Genomic DNA, 18,854 nt, shown 5'->3' on the forward strand with positions numbered 1-18,854 from the left:
CAGTCGACATCTGGTTTTTATTTTTTACTTTTTATATTTTTTCCTATTTTTTATGTTTCATGTTTTATTATTTTAGTTTCCAGTTGTTTTATCACAAATTCGCCCCTTTGGGGATTCTTTGGTCAAATAGCCTTATTATCTCTATCTGTTTTACACAGCTGATTATTCTCATCAAGTTACCTAAGGCGCTACTCCAATTTGTTTGTCATAGGATATATATATATATATATATATATATATATATATATATATATATATATATATTTCCTCGATTCTAAGACGCACCTTTTTCCGATTTTCACATGTCTAAAATCGGAGTGAGTCTTAGAATCGATGTATTAAAAAAAATAAAAAGTGTCCACAGTACTAACCCCCTCTTTTCACTTGCCATGTTTCAAGAGAGGTCCGATGTCAGCGGAGGACGAAGCGGGAGGTGGCAGGAGAGGTCCCACATCTGCAGATGGTTGAAGATGGACAGCGGGCGGGAGTGTGGTGGCGGCGGCAGGACAGGTCCCAAGTCTGCAGGTGAATGAAGATAAGAAGACAGCGGGCGGTGGGTGGCAGCGGCAGGAGATCACAATAGCAGGAGAACTGAGCAGGAGAAGAGCAGCATAGGGGAACAGCTGGGGAGGAGCGCACTGTAACCGGGAGTCAGACACTGGTAAACTTCCGGTGTTACCGTGTGCTCCTCCCCAGCTGTTCCCATATGCCGCTCTGCTCCTGCTCAGCTGTCTTGCTATTATGATCTCCTGCCACCGCCCACCCACCGCCCGCTGTCTTCTTATCTTCTTTCACCTGCAAACTTGGGACCTGTTCTCCTGCCCGCCCACTGTCCCTCTTCAACCATCTGCAGATGTTGGACATCTCCTGCCGCCTCCCGCTTCATCCTCCACTGATATGTGTTCTCTCCTGAAACATGGTAAATGAAAAAGTAATTTCCTCGATTATAAGGGCCAAATCGATGGTGCGTCTTACAATCGATGGCGTCTTAGAATCGAGGAAATACTGTGTATATATATATATATATATATATATATATATATATATATGGAACAGTGCAGTAAGGGACCTTTTCAGCTCTCAGAGAGTTAATCCTCCTTAGAAGTAGCTAGTTAAGCTGATGCCTAACTGAGAAGGCTGAAGATGATAATGAGCTGATTGTTCATGGAGTTTTTAATAGTCAGGAAGTGACAACAGAGAGCTGCCATGTGTAAGAGACACATGCTGAGAGATACAGAGTGAGAGATTGCTTTCCCAGAGAGGGGGACAGAGAAGGGCTCCCCAGCTAAAGAAGGAAGGCTGTCACAGCCCTTGACAATGGATCTACAGAGGAGAGTTTCTCGGAGCTCACGTGGGGCCGAGTTCCATATGGAAGGAAAGGAGGAGAGACCGTGCTGAAGCGGGAACGTCTGCTCCAATGGACTAACAGATAAGGAAAACCCTTTATTATTGTGTGCAGAGACTGTATACATTGTTGCATATGCCAGGTTGTTTTAATCTGGGACCATTATAGTTGGCCAGCTGTGGTTAGAAAGGGCTGAAGCCAAGTTGAGTTATTTTCCCTAACGGGAATAGGTATTTTATACTGTATTATGATTTGTTTGACTTAAAGGAACGGTGGGCCTGTTATCATCTTAATATATGTGACAAAGTGATGATGTGAAACAGGCGCTGAAACGATACTAGTGATCACCAATCTATAAGTGAAAAAATAAATACTTATAATAATCAAGTGCGTGAATTAATAAATAATAGTGCAAAAATCGTGTATATAAAGTTGTAACCCCTGCTCAAACCCTCTGGAAGGGACTGTCTTCACTGGTCCCAGATGATCAATATATGTTCTGTGGCAGGACGGCCTCGCGGCGGGGTCAGTAAGACGTTAGACACAATGGGAAACGTTCAACTATAGTGGTTTATTAGCCACAACCAAAATAAAGTACGGGTGCACTGTCCCTTTAAAAAACTACTTTCTAGAAATTAAAGCCTGTTCCCATTAGGGAAACTAACTCACTTCTTGAGCCCTAACTAACAGGCCAGTCAGCTAATCTGGTCATGCCCAAAACATATGCTACACAAAGGATAACCAATAAGCATAATAATAAAGTCTTATCTGTAATGCAGCTCCAACAGCAAACAGGAACACGGTTCCGGGGATCAAGCTGTGTCCAGCCTCGCAGCAATCTGTATCTTTATCTTTACCCTGGGTTGGGGTCCCAGCTGGTCCAGCAGCAAAGCTCCTCGCAGGACTGGGGGACAAGAGCAGCAGCAGTTACGGCTTCCTAGCCGGGAGAAGTCTCTCCACTCTCACGTGGAAAAACAAGCTCACCTTCGGTAACCAACTTCCTGCTTTTTAAACCTGCAGTCTCTCAGGCCTCCTGCTTAATTAGGCTGCAGGTGTATGCTGATCTCCAACTGTAGGTTAACTGGTTTAGTGCTGGAAAGTAAACACATCCTCCATTCCAGCTTACTGAGTCAGTGACTCTGTCACATATCCCTCTCCCCAGCGAAACATTGTCCTGTGGAGTGGCCCGTGCACCATTCCCGTGCACCAGCATCTTTGGCGAAAATGTCCGACGTCGGCCCTTTCCTCCCCCCTTTTTTTTTCTTGCCTTCCAATTTAGGCATTTTCTTTTTGGGGTAATTACCAGGCCACCTGGGTCTGAAGACTGGTACCTCCCTATCTCCTTGTCTTGTGCCAGTTTCAGTTTAAGGTTGATGCTCCGCTTTTGTTGTGTCTCTTCTTGACAAGGTTCCTGAGCATCCTGCTGTCTATTGGCTCTCTCTGCCAGGACACTACGCCACGCTGGGACCTTGATCTGCAAATCCTGAAGATGCATTGTTGTCCTTGTCCTCTTGTGCTCAGAGTCTCCCTTATCCTGTAGAAGAGCATTGACCTCGGTCAGCTCATTGCATACACTCGCCAGTGACTGTTTGGCCTTCTCTTTTGGACCTTTCTTCCTCAGTGTACCTTCAGTGTTGGGTTCCACACCATTTATCTTCAGTACTTCAACTTGGTCGGGATTCCTATTAACCCGAAGTACACCCCATGGCACCTCTCTTTTACGGTCAGCAGACTCATAGGCTTGGGCCTTTCTGTCTTGACTTTTTAACTTACTCTGTTGGGAGATTTGCTGGACCATCTGTGCGGTCTTTCTCCCCTTATGATCACGGGCACACTTCCGTCTCATTCGCGGCTGTCTCTTCACAGTGGCTGCCCTCATGGCAAGGAATCCACTTTGTGTCCCCTGTGCACTGTAGTTTGATTGGATTCTTACTGTGCTAGTGCATCGCAATTTGGCCTTCGCATTCCGTGCCTTGTGGAAAGTAGACTGTAGTTCTGCAACGGTATCACGGTCATGCTTCCTGGAGTGCCTCCCTTGTTTTATCTCTAGCGCCACCTTTTCCTTGGACTGCTTCAGTGACCCAAACGTCTGTCTTGGGGTTGTAAGCTTTTCCTCCAGCTTCATCTGAGAAACCTCCTGCTGGGCAGAAGTAGAGTCCAACGTAGCGTCCCGCTCAGTCTTCAGAGCCTCAAGCTCCTTGACTAGGTCACACTTTTGTTTCTCATCTTGCTGCCAGCACACTCAGACTCCAGGTCCTTCCTCAGGTCTTGAAGCAGTCCTTCTGCCTTTCTTCTTTCACTCAGTGCGGCTGCTAGTTCATCTTCGTTAGAATTGAGTCGCGATTCTACGTTTCCTAGCAGACTCAGAGAAAGGCTTAAATCTGTCTCTCTTTCTTTATTCTGGACCTGCAGCTGCTGGTGCTCCTCACGGACCTTGTCTAGCTCCAGCTGTAGCCGGGCCCCCTCATTGGTTGTGTAGTCCAGCCGCTTGTGGATATCAGCCATCTCGGTTTCATGGTGCAACATCAGGCAGGCCACCTGACGGATGGACACCTCCTCCGTCTTGGCGCGCTGCATCTCACGCTCAGCCATCTGCATCTGGAACTCTTCAATCTGATGCTGCCAGTCCCCCTCAGGGCCTTCACCTCTTCCCGGTGCTTACTCTGGGTTTGCATCAACGCCTCCTTCATCTTTTTGAGCTCTGCAGTTCTTGTTGCTAGGATCGCTGCTGCTTCTGTTTCCCAGGCCTCTTTCTTCTTGGTATACCGACTCATTGGGATGGCACTGCCTCTCTGCTTCTCCAGCTCTTGCTTCGGTCTTTGGACCTTCTCATGTTCCCTCTCACAGAGTCACCTGGCTTCTAAGCTCCGCCTCCTGCGATGCTCTTGTGGCGCTCAACGTGATCTTCAGCTGCTCCAGGGCGAGGCATTCTTTTTCCAGCATTTTCTCTGAATTCTGCAGAGCAGCCTGTATTTCTAATTTTTCTTGCGCCAATTGCGTCTTCACTTTCTGCGCTTGGTGAAGCTTCTCAGTCCCATCACTGACCTGACCAGTCAGGTTTAAAACCTCTTCTTTCAGGTTTATATTCTCCATTTTCACAGTCTCTATATCCCTTAGGACCGTCTCATTGGCTTTCTTCAAAGTGCAAACGCACATAGTGAAGTTTGTAAAAATGGGTGAATATAATTTTAGGGTATAATATCTGCGTACATCAGATTAGTGGGTATAAAGCATTTCATGTGCAATACATGAGTTTACCAAACGCCGCACTGCCGCCTCCAGGCCTCAGGAATTCTCTCTCACAGCATCCAGGACAAGCTGTCTCAGTCGTGGTATGGAACCTCCACTGCGGTGCTGTATCCTGATCAATCTCCTTCCCCAATCGCTGCCGTCACTGCCGCTCACTCCTTGGGTCTATTTCTGACTGCCACTGCGTCTCGGAACACTTTGATGGTAGGTCACGTGTCCCGCGGGGTTTTGCGACCGGCCACAAAGGGAGGTTGGGACGTAAAGCGTGATCGTAGCTTTACTGCAGTTTGCCGAATGCAGTTTTTTGTGTGAGAAATCAGTCCAATGCAGATATGCCACACAGAGTGTGGAGATACAGTTCTAGGACTTATAAAATCTTTATCCAACGCGTTTCGAAGCATAAGCTTCTTAAGAAACGCGTAAGCATAAGCTTCCTGGGAAACGCGTTGGATAAAGATTTTATAAGTCCTAGAACTGTATCTCCACACTCTGTGTGGCATATATGCATTGGACTGATTTCTCACACTCCACTCACCTCCCTCCACTCACCTCCCCCCCTCCCCGGTGCTCCACTCACCTCCCCCCTCCCCAGCGCTCCACTCACCTCCCCCCCTCCCAGGCGCTCCACTCACCTCCCCCCCTCTCGTGTGCAGCCTACTCACAGGATAGCAGTAAGTTTAGGCAGTGACAGGATCTGTGGAATCTGTAGTGTTGTACAGGTGTAGTCAGGATACCTCTCACATTCATCAGGTGGATGGGAACATGTAAGCGGAAAAAGAAATCTCCATGGTGCAGATCAACCTAAAAAGGATTACTTTATAATGTAGTTTTAAAAAATGCGCACTTACAATAACAAAATCAAAAACAAGCATTTAGCACTATAACAAGTGACTCAGGAGTGTCAGGATGTGGCCACCGCTCACCGCACCGCAGCTGCTTGTCCGCTCCACACTGTGGTAATGTTGGAATCACCTCCAGGGACAGGCGCGCTCACCGCACTTCCGTTTGCATCCGCTCAATACCGTTGGAAGGCAGGCTCGATCACCGCGCTGCTGTTGTGTCCCCCCCACACACACACACACACACACACACACCTCTCTCTGTCCTCTCCCGCCCCCTCCCTACATCACACTCACCTCCCTCCCCGGCGCTCCACTCACCTCCCTCCACTCACCTCCCCCCCTCCCCGGTGCTCCACTCACCTCCCCCCTCCCCAGCGCTCCACTCACCTCCCCCCCTCCCAGGCGCTCCACTCACCTCCCCCCCTCCACCGGCGCTCCACTCACCTCCCCCCTCCCCGGCGCTCCACTCACCTCCCCCCCCTCCCCGGGCGCTCCACTCACCCCCACCCTCCCCGGCGCTCCACTCACCTCCCCCCCTCCCTGGTGCTCCACTCACCTCCCCCCCTCCACCGGCACTCCACTCACCTCCCCCCACCACCGGCGCTCCACTCACCTCCCCCCTCCACCAGCGCTCCACTCACCTCCCCCCTCCACCGGCGCTCCACTCACCTCCCTCTCCCCGGCGCTCCACTCACCTCCCCGGCGCTCCACTCACCTCCCCCCCTCCCCGGTGCTCCACTCACCTCCCCCCCTCCCCGGCGCTCCACTCACCTCCCCCCCTCCACCGGCGCTCCACTCACCTCCCCCCCTCCACCGGCGCTCAACTCACCTCCCCCTCTCCCCGGCGCTCCACTCACCTCCCCCCCTCCACCGGTGCTCCACTCACCACCCCCCCTCCACCAGCGCTCCACTCACCTCCCCCCTCCCCGGTGCTCCACTCACCTCCCTCCCTCCCCGGCGCTCCACTCACCTCCCTCCCTCCCCAGTGCTCCACTACCTCCCTCCCTCCCCGGCGCTCCAGTCACCTCCCTCCCCGGCGCTCCACTCACCTCCCTCCCTCCCCGGCGCTCCACTCACCTCCCTCCCTCCCTGGCGCTCCACTCACCTCCCCCGCTCCCCGGCGGGGGGATAGGCGCCTGCAGCTGCCACGCGGCGCCTAAGATGGCGGCGCCTAAGATGGCCCGGAAGGACCCCCTTCCTCCCTCGCGGAGTAACTAAGATGGCGGCGCCCGGAAGGAGAGGTGACGTGTGTGTGTGTCACTGTGTGTGTGTGTCACTGTGTGTGTGTGACACTGTGTGTGTGGGACACTGTGTGTGTGTGTGTGGGACACTGTGTGTGTGTTTGTGTGTGACACTGTGTGTGCTTGGGACACTGTGTGTGTGTGTGTGTGTGTGTGTGTGTGTGTGTGTGTGTGTGTGTGTGTGTGTGTGTGTGTGTGTGTGTGTGTGACACTGTGTGTGCATGTGTGACACTGTGTGTGTGTGTGTGTGTGTGTGAGACACTGTGTGTGTGTCTCACTGTGTGTGTGTCAGACACTGTAGGGTGGGGACCGGAGCTACGCATGGGGGGGGGGGCAGGAGCGTAGAGAGAGGGGGGAGCGGTGAAACATACAGTCCCCCCCTCCTGTCCACTGCCCCCCCCTCCTGTCCACTGTCCACTGCCCCCCCTCCTGTCCACTGCCCCCCCTCCTGTCCACTGTCCCCCCCCCCTCCTGTCCACTGTCCCCCCCCTCGTGTCCACTGTCCCCCCCCTCCTGTCCACTGTCCCCCCCCTTCCTGTCCACTGTCCCCCCCTTCCTGTCCACTGACCCCCCTCTCCCCTCCCCACCCTTTCCTCCCCCCACTCCCCTTTTCCCGCCTCTCCCGCCTCTTTTCCCCCCCTCTCCCCCTTTTCCTAGCGGGAAGTTTAACTCACGGGTAACGCCGGGTCTCTCAGCTAGTATGATTTATTGTATACAAAGGGTGGATGGTGCTCAAGTACTAGGTCTCATATCATATAAAAGTCAGAAATGAAAACAATTCGTGGTATCCATGAATAATAGTCTAAGTGTCCACAAAAGCCAAGACTAATAACGAAGATAACGTTTCCCTCCTTGATAAAGTGCATCCGCACGAAACGCGTAGGAGTGGTAACACCCTCCGCTTTTTAATGCAGCTACAATAAAACATTTTTTTCATTACCAAGACCTGTCTCTGGTGCTGTGCGCTGATCTTACTTTTTGTATCATATGATTTAATCCCTGCAAATAAACCCATATAAGAAATACAGTGTTTCCTGCCTTAAATTGGGACTTAAAGAGACTGCAACGTGGTGTGGGCATCACTATATATATATCAAAATTTTTGTAATTATCCTGCTTGCCTCCATTCTTATCAACACTTTCTCTCTCCCCCCATCATCCCTCCCCCTCCCCACCTTCCCTTGTCACCGTCCCCTGGCATCAAACACCCTACCTTATCTACAGTACATATCTGGGTTTTTTTTGTTTGTTTTGTTTCTCTACACTGTTTTAGCCACAGAATCCATTGTATATCAGTATTGCTTGACCTGAAGAAGAGAGAACTCTCGAAAGCTTGTCCTATGACATAAATTGTTAGTCCAATAAAAAAGGTATCACCTAATACTGAAAAACTCATTTATTCTGCACTATCGCAACTGGACTAACACGGCTATTTTCTGCTTTATATATATATATATATATTGTGACATAGTCCAAAGATGTTAGGCAGCTTTCTGCCCCGTTTTAGGTCAGAAAATGCAGGAATAGTTAAAAATGATCCATTCCACAGCTTCACATTAACTCAGGCTGCTGGATGGAAAATCCAGACCACAGATTACAATGGGTCTAGTTCTCCCTCACCTGCTCATCTAATCACTTGCACAGGTATTTAGAGCAGAGAGGTTTGCATTTCAGTCTCTCTCCTTAGAGCCTGGAGGCTGGGGGTATCGCTGCTCCCCAGCATCCAGTTTCGGGGTGGACGGCCCCTCCAAGTATCACAGTACCAGAGGATTTGCCTGGACACTTGGGACCGAGTTCCCACCACGAACAGATAAGACAAACAAATGTTTATTGATGTTTCTAACAGACTATGCTGTATCTAGTGACCCTAAATGAGAGGGCATTGTTTTAAGCTGGGGAACCAGGTTAGTTGGCCCAGCAGCAGTTAGAGGCTGATTCTGATGTGTAGTTAGATCCCTGAAAGGGATAGGATTTCTTTATATGATTTTGGTTTTTATTTCTTAAATGTGACACTGTGTGAAATGCTATAACACTGATATGAGTAAACCACTGAATGGAAATATCTGAGTGCCTCTAACCTACACATGTTAAAGCTGCAGTCCCTTACTGGGATGAAAATAAAGCAGGCAGAAGCCTGAGTTAAGCAATATAATACTTTGCATGATCCTGTTTGTTGTATAATTAACCCTAGAAGACTGTGTCGGGAAGAACCCAGACAGACGTCAGCGCTACAAAAGAGTGGCGTTTGTCACAATATATATATATATATATATATATATATATATATATATATATATATATATATATATATATATATATATATATATATATATATATATATATATATATATATACATATACACACAGTGGTCGACAAATCACCAAAAAATCTACTCGCCACACAAAAAAATCTACTCGCCACCTAGTACCAAACGTGTGCTGCTTGGGCCAATAGGAGCTCGCCACGATGTTAAATCCACTCGCCCGGGGCGAGCAAATGTATAGGTTTGTCGAACACTGTATATATATATATATATATATATATATATATATATATATATATATATATATATATATATATATATATATATATATATATATATATATATATATATATATATAATCAAAGGCTCCTTACCAGGCAGACCAGAGAATCCAGGGAATCCAAAGCAGGCACAGCAAGGAAGAGACAGCACACTTAAGTGTGCTGTCTCTTCCTTGCTGTGCCTGCTTTGGATTCCCTGGATTCTCTGGTCTGCCTGGTAAGGAGCCTTTGATTATATTCATTCATATGGGACTAAGCACCTGTCTTCATCTGTATTTGTGTGCCATCTGCTCTGTTACATATATATATATATGAAACAAAAAAGAGGGGGGATAGAAAGTAGCACCAAATTGACGTGTTGAAATATTGTGAAAATAAATGAGAATTTTCTAAAAATTATATATATAAATTAAAATTATGAGTGTGTACACTAAGGATATGAATTAAAAATATAACATATATTGTGTGCTCCTAATAGTGAACTACAATTTAAGACAACACATCAAAAACATAAAATACATGCAGAAAGAAAAAATTGTATAAAAACCAGTCCTTAAATGGAAGTCCTTAAATTGGCGGAATAGTACTGGTATGAGGGGATCTCCGGCAGCTCCCAGATAGGACGAACCACATCCAGATAACACCTGGATCCACCAGCTGGGCACTCTTGCCCCCGGTGGACTGAATGAATGTCTAGATGCAAGTACCCTGGTGTAGCCCTGTTCCTCCCCTGCTCCCACCCCTTGGAAAGGAAATCTGTGGAGAGCCTGATGTCGTGAGTTCCTGCGGGCGGTGATTCACGAGGGCCAAATCGGATGTAGTGGAGTCACGGAGCAGTGTAGCAGAGCTGAGGCGTTTCCTGATCCTTTGGAGCATGAGTATTATCTCATAACATGCTTTTTTACTTCTTATGTTTGTGAGTTCATTTTATGAGTCTTTTCGGGAATTAAATACCCTTTTATACAGTAATGCACTAGGATTGGGTGCTTTTTTCTTCTATTATATATATATATATATATATATATATATATATATATATATATATATATATATATATATATATATATATATATATACACACACACACACACTGTATATACACCACACACTCACACTCACACTCACACTCACTTATGACTGGGTGTCCAGTAGAGATAGTGTAGCCTATTAATGTTGTGTTTGCTATTAATGTTACCCACAGGACCTTGCAACTTCAAGCTGCTCTAGATTCTCAGACCCAAATGCCTTAAGGTAACGAAACATGGTGTTGCAGAACCTGGGCGCACTGATGCTGAGAAATGCAGGTTAAAATGACCCACTTCCATTCAAAGCCGCGATGTAGAGTAGGGCAGTGTAGAAAGGGGCGCTATCCACACATTAGTAATAAGCAGCCTTTTGCTCTTACTGTACCTCAGCAATCTCATTCCAGCTGTGGCTCCCAGATATACTGGAGTCTCCTCCTGACTGTCCTTGGGTATAATGTTCATTGCTTCATCCAAGCAACGTTCCAGGGATTTGCCTGCTTTATAAGGTTCATCGGTATAGCTGGAGATGCCACCACCTGCAAGGTTAAAGGGGCATTTCATAAGAGGTATCAGCCTAGAAATACTATATCCAGCAGGAAAGAGAGCTGTTGATATGACGCTGCATGTATGGGTTGTAGGATGAAGCCACTTTAAAAATCAGTGTTTTAATTAGCTCTCATGATGGGACTAACAAGGTAATTAGGCTGCTTAGCGGCACACTGATTATCTGTGGTTAGACTTCTCAGGGAGAAGCGGGTGAAAGATACAACTTATCATGATCACATGTAAAAACAAGCACTGAACACGCATGAGCCCTGACATGCAAATTAACTCATTTGCATGTCATTACCCAGAATCCCTGGCTGCAGTGGCAGCATTGTATAGTAAGAGATAATGGGGAAAGGCAGGGTTGCAAACATGTGAATGTGCTCACAAGTGGTATTTTTATTGAGTCCTCACATTGTAATTATTTTGAGACTAATGAACTTTTCTATATCCGCTAGAGTGGCTGTTTGAGCCGGTTTCAGCCAAAAATTCCCATTGACTGCGATGGGGGTTTTTGGTCGAAAACGGCCCGAACTTCCACTTTAGTGGCTATAGAACTACCACCGAAAATCTGAAAACTGCCAAACAGACGGGCTCCTTTACGTTGCATGCGGCTCCCCAGTGGGGTGCACAGTTCATGTGATGCCAGCTTATTAACGCAGCAATCTGTCATGTTCATTTATTTTTTGGGGTGTATCCTTTAAGACGGTGGGCTCCAGTATTCTTGAAGTCAATTTTCGTCATCAACAAGAGCGGAACAGACGTGGGACTATAAGAGCACACCGGCGCAGTCCTTGCATTTAAATAAAGAGAAAACCATGCATGCTGTGGTTTATCTCAACAGCAAAAGCAGTAAAACGGTTGCCTAGTCTGCCTTCCTATCCTGCAATAGTATCACTTTGCTCCCACATACTTCTCTACAGCCTCACTTTAACACACAACTTTCTGCCTATTCTCTCACAATTTCTACCGTTACTCTTTCTCTGCTTATCAAGCTCTCATCTTCTGTCTATCTGCTATAGAAGTAAGGCTAAGGCCCCGCTCCCTCAGTCAGCGCGCCCGCACTGCAGACAGGCAGCACGCTGACAGGCACAGACCGAGATATGCGGTCTGAGGGAGCCGGAGCAGGGCGGGAGTGGGAGGGGAGCGGGAGTGTGAGGGGGGCAGGAGTGGGAGGGGGGTGGTAGTGGGAGGGGGGGGGCGGAATCTGATCGTGGTGCCGTGGTGACGTCCAACCCCCCACCACCACCACCACCACCCCCCCACCACCACACACAACACATACACACATACATACATACATATACACAAACACACTTTTCCCCGAAGCTCCTTCCCTGCTCCCCGCCCAAGGCGCCTCCCATCTAGCTCCTTACCTCCCCTCCTTCCCTCATTGGCTCACTGCCGCACCACGTGAAGCATCAGAGCTGCAAATCTCTAGGATCTTGCAGCATCGGCCAGCTGACGCGTCACATTAGCAGTCAGCCCTGCCGGAAGGAGTCAGCGGGGACAAGGACCATTCGGGTAAGGTGCTGGTGGCCCGCGGCCGCGCGCCGTGGGCAGCGGGTCCCAGCCCTTACTCTCTTAACATTGCACCTTCACCCAGGGCCGCTTTAAGACCTGCGTAGGCCCTCGGCACTTTTATTTCTCGAGGCCGTGTGTCCGATATTTTTACTCATTTTTAGGCTAATTTCATCGTTTGCTTGTTTCTTTCGATACTAGCGATATTTGGCATCGATTCTTTTTTTCGCGATATTTAAAGGTATCGCTACTTCGAAGGCATTTTAAATTAAAATGTGCTGTTTTCCCTTATTTTGTGATTCGTTTTTGTTTAGGTATTTCTTAAAGTGAAACATTGTAGGCCCTAAAAGGTTTGTAGGCCCGAGGCACTGTTCCCATAAACCTGTCTCCTTTTCTATTTCCACCTCCTTCTACTCCTCACGGCGAGATACAATTCTACAAGTCCCAATCTCATCAACTTTTTCTCTTTCTACTGCTGCTACTTGCAGCTGGAGATATTTCCCCCAACCCAATCGCCTTCCTTCCTGTTTTCGCTCTCTTCCTTCCTCCTATGGCTTTCACCAATGGACTGCTTCCATCACCCATAATAATTACCACTACTAGGACCTTGTCTTCACTAAAAACTATTCTCTATCTCACTTCTCTACCTCTTCTTTTCCACTCTTAGACAATCATCTTATCTCCCTTGTTATGTCCAATCTACCTTCCATTACACTGCCTGCCTCCCCCCCCCCCCTCACAATTCCTGAGATTATCAATCCATGGACCATGAAGCTCTGGAATCCTCCCTGAGCTCTAAGCTCTCTTCTCTATCGTGCACCAACTCTGATAACCTTGTCACCACCTAGAACTCTATCCTTTTCAACTGCCGAGACCAGCATGCTTCCCATCATCTACAGCACTCTCACTGCTTTAACCCACAACCTACGCTCAACACTCAAGACATACTGTCAACGCTCTTGCACTCTGAGCATCTATGGAAACATTCTCCAGCTCTTACTGATTTTCACCAATACAAATTCCTGGTGTAACGCACAATGCCCTTTCTCTGCGTTGATCTCCAACCTTCAAATACCTGCCTCTCATCCTCCAATCCTACTTTAAAGACAAAGTGAACTCTATTCGATGAGAGATCCCCTCTGCCTTTCTCTATGCCTATTCTCTCCCCCTTCAGCTACTCTTAGCTGCGATTTCCTCTGTAACAGAGGAGGAATCATCTCGTAACTCGTCTCCTGACAGCTTTATCTCATTCCTTCCCCTCACCTCCCACCTCTCGCTCCCACTCTGATCACAGAGCCCCAATAAACATGGTTCCATGCTTTTACCATAGAAATAACCTGGAGGACTAAAGTGTACTAATGAGTGACATGTTTAACGAGTTACACCCGGGAGACTTCTTTTATTTTTTTTTATTACTTACGTCTTTATTGATCAGTTTTCAAAGAAATAGGGAGGGGGGAACATTGATACATATAGTCTGGTAATATCATATTTGGAGAGGGATTAGGAGAGGAGGGAAGGGGACAGCATTTGTACATATGTAATATAGGCGGGCCCCGGTAATGCGGCGAGTTCTGTTCTATGGTACGGCCGCAAAGCGAAAATCGCCGGAAAGCAGAACCGGCGATTTTCGGCACCTGCGCATGCGCAGACCGGCAATTTCCCCTCCTGAGCATGCGCAACCTCCAATCTGTGCAAGCGTGACTACTGTTCTGCGCATGCGCGACCACTGTTCTGCGCATGCGCAACCTCTGCACTCCCCCGTTCTGCGCATGTGACGACACCACTGTATGAGCGGAACGCCGTAAAGCGGGCCGCTTTCCGGTACCACTGTATGAGCAGAACGTCGTAAAGCGGGCTGCTGAAAAGCGGGGCCCTACTGTATAGTGAACATAAATTTAGATGCAACATATATATCATATATGGGGATATACCTGCATGTCGGAACCAAGGGACCCAAATCTCCGAGAACTGAGAGGTGGAGCCATGCACATAAGCTGAATTTTTTTTCCATATAAACTATATGCCAGATTGTATTGTTTATTTGATTTAAAGATGGGTGGGGGGCGGGGGGTGGGCCGGTGGACTGTTTCCAGTTCTTGGCGATTGTGCACCAAGTGGCTTGGGTGACTTTTTTAAAACCAAAATCTGATCATTTTTTGGGGGCGATGCCGCCGTGATGATGCCGCTGCTGGAGGAAGGTAAGAGCGGAGGCACCGCACATGTCTCTGCACCAAACATCCCAGAAGGCCCTGCAGTTACCCGGAGATTTCACCTCTCAACCCGTAACCCGGGAGATACCTAGCCGAAACCCGTAGTCTCCGAATCAAACCCGGAGTGGGGGCAGCCCTGGTTACACTGAATACATTAAAACTCATTAAAAGGGGTACAAAGATTGGGAGTATTTCAGTAAGTACTGTATGATCTAATAAAACTCTGATTTATTTAGTTAAAAAAAAAAAAAACACACATATAGGATTTTGAAGCTATTGCTGCTTTAAGACCGAGGCCCTCAGAAACGCAATTTGTAGATAATTTTCAGAGAAACATAAAAAGCAAAATCTTGGCTTTTAGCATGGTTACATTTGCTTGTTAAACTCTTTATGTGGGAAAGAAATGTATATCTGTGGCGCCCAACATGTACAATAAAAAATAATATATATAATGTATACAACCAGGACTGAAGATTTGTATCAGACACCATGCAGTATTACGCTATGCACTCTGTTTGTTTTTGTTTCAAGCACGAGTAACACCTGTTGGAGCACAGTCCTGGATCTGATACAAATCTTCAGTCCTGGTTGTATACATTATATATATTATTTTTTATTATTATTTTTAATTGTACATGTTGGGCGCCATAGATATACATCTCTTTCTCACATTCCATTTCTCTGACCAAGGGGTCAGAGGTATATCGCAGGCAGCCGCCTTTATTTTTGCAATCATAGAATATTAGGTTTTACATTCTATTATCACATTGGTGATTATTATATTAGAATTAGCGCAACCTATCTTGTCGTTTTGTTAAACTCTTTACACAATATTATTTTTGATCCGGGATGTTGGACTGCCCCTTTACGCCAAACAAAATACTGTATAAAATATTAATAACCTCATGTTTACGGAACAAGGCTGCATTGTTCTTTGAAGATTAGCTCCAGGTAACAGTGCATGATGTACTAGATATGAGAGATTGTGCAATGCTTACCTTAGAATGGGAGAACAATGGCTTTTAGAACTCGCCATAGATACCATGGGATGCAACTGCTCATGGGTGTTACCTACCTTCCACATCACAGACGTGAGCCTGAGTGACAATTCCTGTGCTGTTCTTCTTGTCTGAGGGCCATTGGTACACATAAATTGAGGTGTGTGAGGAGCCAGCATCGATCACCATTCCATACTGCAGAATACACAAACAGTGTGTCAAATCTCGAATGATCACGCAATGCCTTTTCACACGTGTTGGTATTCTGCACGAGACACGTGGTCACTGGATTATACACCTGCGGTGGATTTGGACATTTTGAGTCATGCAATTCCTGGAGCTCAAACACCCGTGAAGGAGCTGGGAGTGAAGCAGGACTGGGGGTTTTATTGGAAATAAAAATGCCCCTTGTGAGCACATTCACACGTCCAAGACAGGTCTGCGACCCTGCCTTTCCCCCTTATATCTTAGCATCCACTGCAGCCAGGGATTCTGGGAAATTACATGCAAATGAGCACACAGTGAAACCTTTTACTTCTTGTCCATTTTAACATGGACCCCTATAAACTTATGCTTGCCGCATAACACAGCTTTTCAGCACCGCCGGGGTTAAAGAAGTGCAAAGCCAGTAAACCTACCCACAGACAGCTATTTCAACCTTTTTGTGTCTCATCAGTGTGAGGCTGGTTATACAGTTCAACCCCGTTACAACGCGATCCGTTACAGACAAATCCGCTTAAAACACGATGCAAGCGTGGCTCCCAATTTTCGTAATTATGAATACTTTACAACACGGTTATTGGTATCTTAAATACTTTATTGTACCATGCATACAATTGTACATTATTTCTAACGCGATCTGCTTATAGCGCGATGTGATTCTTTGGACCCCAAGCGCAGCGTTATAAGGGGGTTGAGCTGTACTGGCTTTACAATGTGACGTTTGAAAATGTTGGTATTATTGGAGAATAGTGTGTGACTATAGCTGCTTATATCCAATATAGATATTACAGCTGCATCTACAATATAAACACACGTCTAAAAGCAATTAAAGTGTATTTATTTCTCGTGTGGTGGAGTCAGATGACCTAATTTAAAGCACGGACATCATTATTAGCGTTGTGTTGTGAGGCTTCACAGAGTTCTGCATGCCACAATGCTGCTGGGATTTACCTTCATCCGCGGTGGAAGGGTTAAATCACCGATTCTGGCCACGCTGAGGGCGAAGGCAATTATTGCACAAATCACTGATATTAGCAATAGTGCCGAGAGCAGGATTCCTCTGAGGCGCTCATTCATGTTGGAACCTGGCAAATGTAGAAAGAGAAATTGATGGGAAGAGGGAGAGAGGTGGAACAGAGCGAAGTGCATAACACAGAGACACGAATAGACAGAAAAGGAAGTACTGTACTGTACTCCATATGTCCCCGATTCAGTATGCTGGGTACTCACTTCTTTAAGCCAGGGAAGCCTACACATTTTATTTAAATGACATATAGAGGCTTCAAAGCATATTGAATAAGGGGCTTTTGAGGGAAAACCACATATACACATATATATATATATATAATATATATATATATATATATATATATATATGAACAAAAAACAAACAAAAGCGCAAGCTCCATAGCACGTAACTGAGTAAAAAATAAGGTACATTTATTTAAAAAATCAGCAACCCATAAGAATGTGCACTTACAGGATTTCAAACAGAACCATTCGTGGGAGAGAAATCTCTATTGTGGTCATCTGCGGTGGTAGGGTGAGTCCCAGGTTTGCAGAGTGGATGTAAACAGCCCAGGTTCACCATGAATTGGCAGCAAGATATAAAGGCATCCAATGCCTGCACGTCCTTTGCTCCCTCATACAATGATTGCTAGCACTTGAAATTACCGCCAGCCGGAGCACAGGGAAGCCAGGGACTCCAAATACACCAACACAAACGCGATGACGTCACAGCTCTACGCGTTTCGTCACACTGCGGCGACTTCGTCAGGACGCAAAAAAATCTCTCTGGATTTTTTGTTTGAGTGGAACATTCAATTTGGATTTTCCTTTTTTTTCACTATCACGTTATGGTTTGTAGATATTATTAGGTTAAATTGTGGTAATTTTAATTTATTTTAATATTTTAAATATGTTATTATATTTTATCATTTATTAGGGTTATTTCACATCCTCTTTAGCGCTACTTAATTTTTGTGTTGTCTTTATATATATATATATATATATATATATATATATATATATATATATATACACATATATATATATATATACATACATATATATACATATATATATATATATATATATATATATATACACACACATATATATATACACACACACACACACACACACACACACACACACACACACACACACACACACACATTAAGGTTATGGTGGGTAAAAAAAAGTGACAAAAACCCTCCACAGTAAAGCATAAAGCAACTGTAAATATTCCTGTATGTTCATTTGCATGTCTTAGACAGGTCTGCAACCCTGTCTTTCACCATTATCACCCAGCACACAGCACTGCCACTGCAGCAAGGGATTCTGGGAAATGACATGCAAATGAGCATACAGTGCCACCTTCTATCTCAAGCTCACATTACATGAGCAACCCTTAGCCAATGCATGCTGCTTTAGACACAGCTTTTAAGCAAGGACTTGCGAACAGGTGTCTGCCTTGACGAGGCTCGCAAGCTTACAACGCTTTGGCCAAAGGGTTAAACTAAATGACCCTATTTCAAGAGAATATATAAGTATTTTACTGTGTATTTCTGTCATGTTGGATGTAGCATTGGGCTTCTCTGTCATCTGTTGTATACATATGCCACGCTCAATAGCACTCCATTTTGACACATATACATATATATATATATATATTTTGTGGGGGCTCAGGGGTTCCCAAAAAGAGCTTGCTGGGGTTCTGTGTTTTGTTAAACCATTCTCAGCTGTTCCAGCTGGTGGAGGTTAGTGGCTCCTCCTTCCCAGGTTTTAAGCCCGCCCCTCCTCACTTCCCTAGTTTGCAAGTTCCTCATTCTGCTGGATATAGACCCACTGTGGTCTTTCTCCCTCCTAATAGAGGTAAATGAGAATTTTAATCCTAATAGAGGTATATTAGTATTTTATCTGGTAGTGTTAGGACTTGCGAACAGGTGTCTGCCTTGACGAGGCTCGCAAGCTTACAACGCTTTGACCAAAGGGTTAAATTAATGACCCTATTTCAAGAGAATATATAAGTATTTTACTGTGTATTTCTGTCATGTTGGATGTAGCATTGGGCTTCTCTGTCGTCTGTTGTATACATATATATA

The 18,854-nt window shown here is 46.0% G+C and overlaps 1 protein-coding gene across 3 annotated transcripts in view; it reads right to left on the reverse strand.

The window, feature by feature from the left end:
- The window catches only part of LOC142472239 (ectonucleoside triphosphate diphosphohydrolase 8-like), a 72,105-nt gene that overhangs the window by 32,099 nt on the left and 21,152 nt on the right, over window positions 1-18,854 (reverse strand). For all 3 annotated transcript variants that reach the window (XM_075579158.1, XM_075579157.1, XM_075579159.1), the window contains exons 3-5: window positions 16,699-16,832; window positions 15,603-15,720; window positions 10,633-10,783 (exon numbers count right to left, since the gene is read on the reverse strand). In XM_075579158.1, coding sequence (XP_075435273.1) covers window positions 10,633-10,783; window positions 15,603-15,720; window positions 16,699-16,824 — 395 coding nt within the window. In that variant the 5' untranslated portion in view covers window positions 16,825-16,832. The remainder of the gene's footprint in view (window positions 1-10,632; window positions 10,784-15,602; window positions 15,721-16,698; window positions 16,833-18,854) is intronic.

This window comes from Ascaphus truei, chromosome 21 (genome assembly GCF_040206685.1).
Source record: "Ascaphus truei isolate aAscTru1 chromosome 21, aAscTru1.hap1, whole genome shotgun sequence".
NCBI lineage: Eukaryota > Metazoa > Chordata > Amphibia > Anura > Ascaphidae > Ascaphus > Ascaphus truei.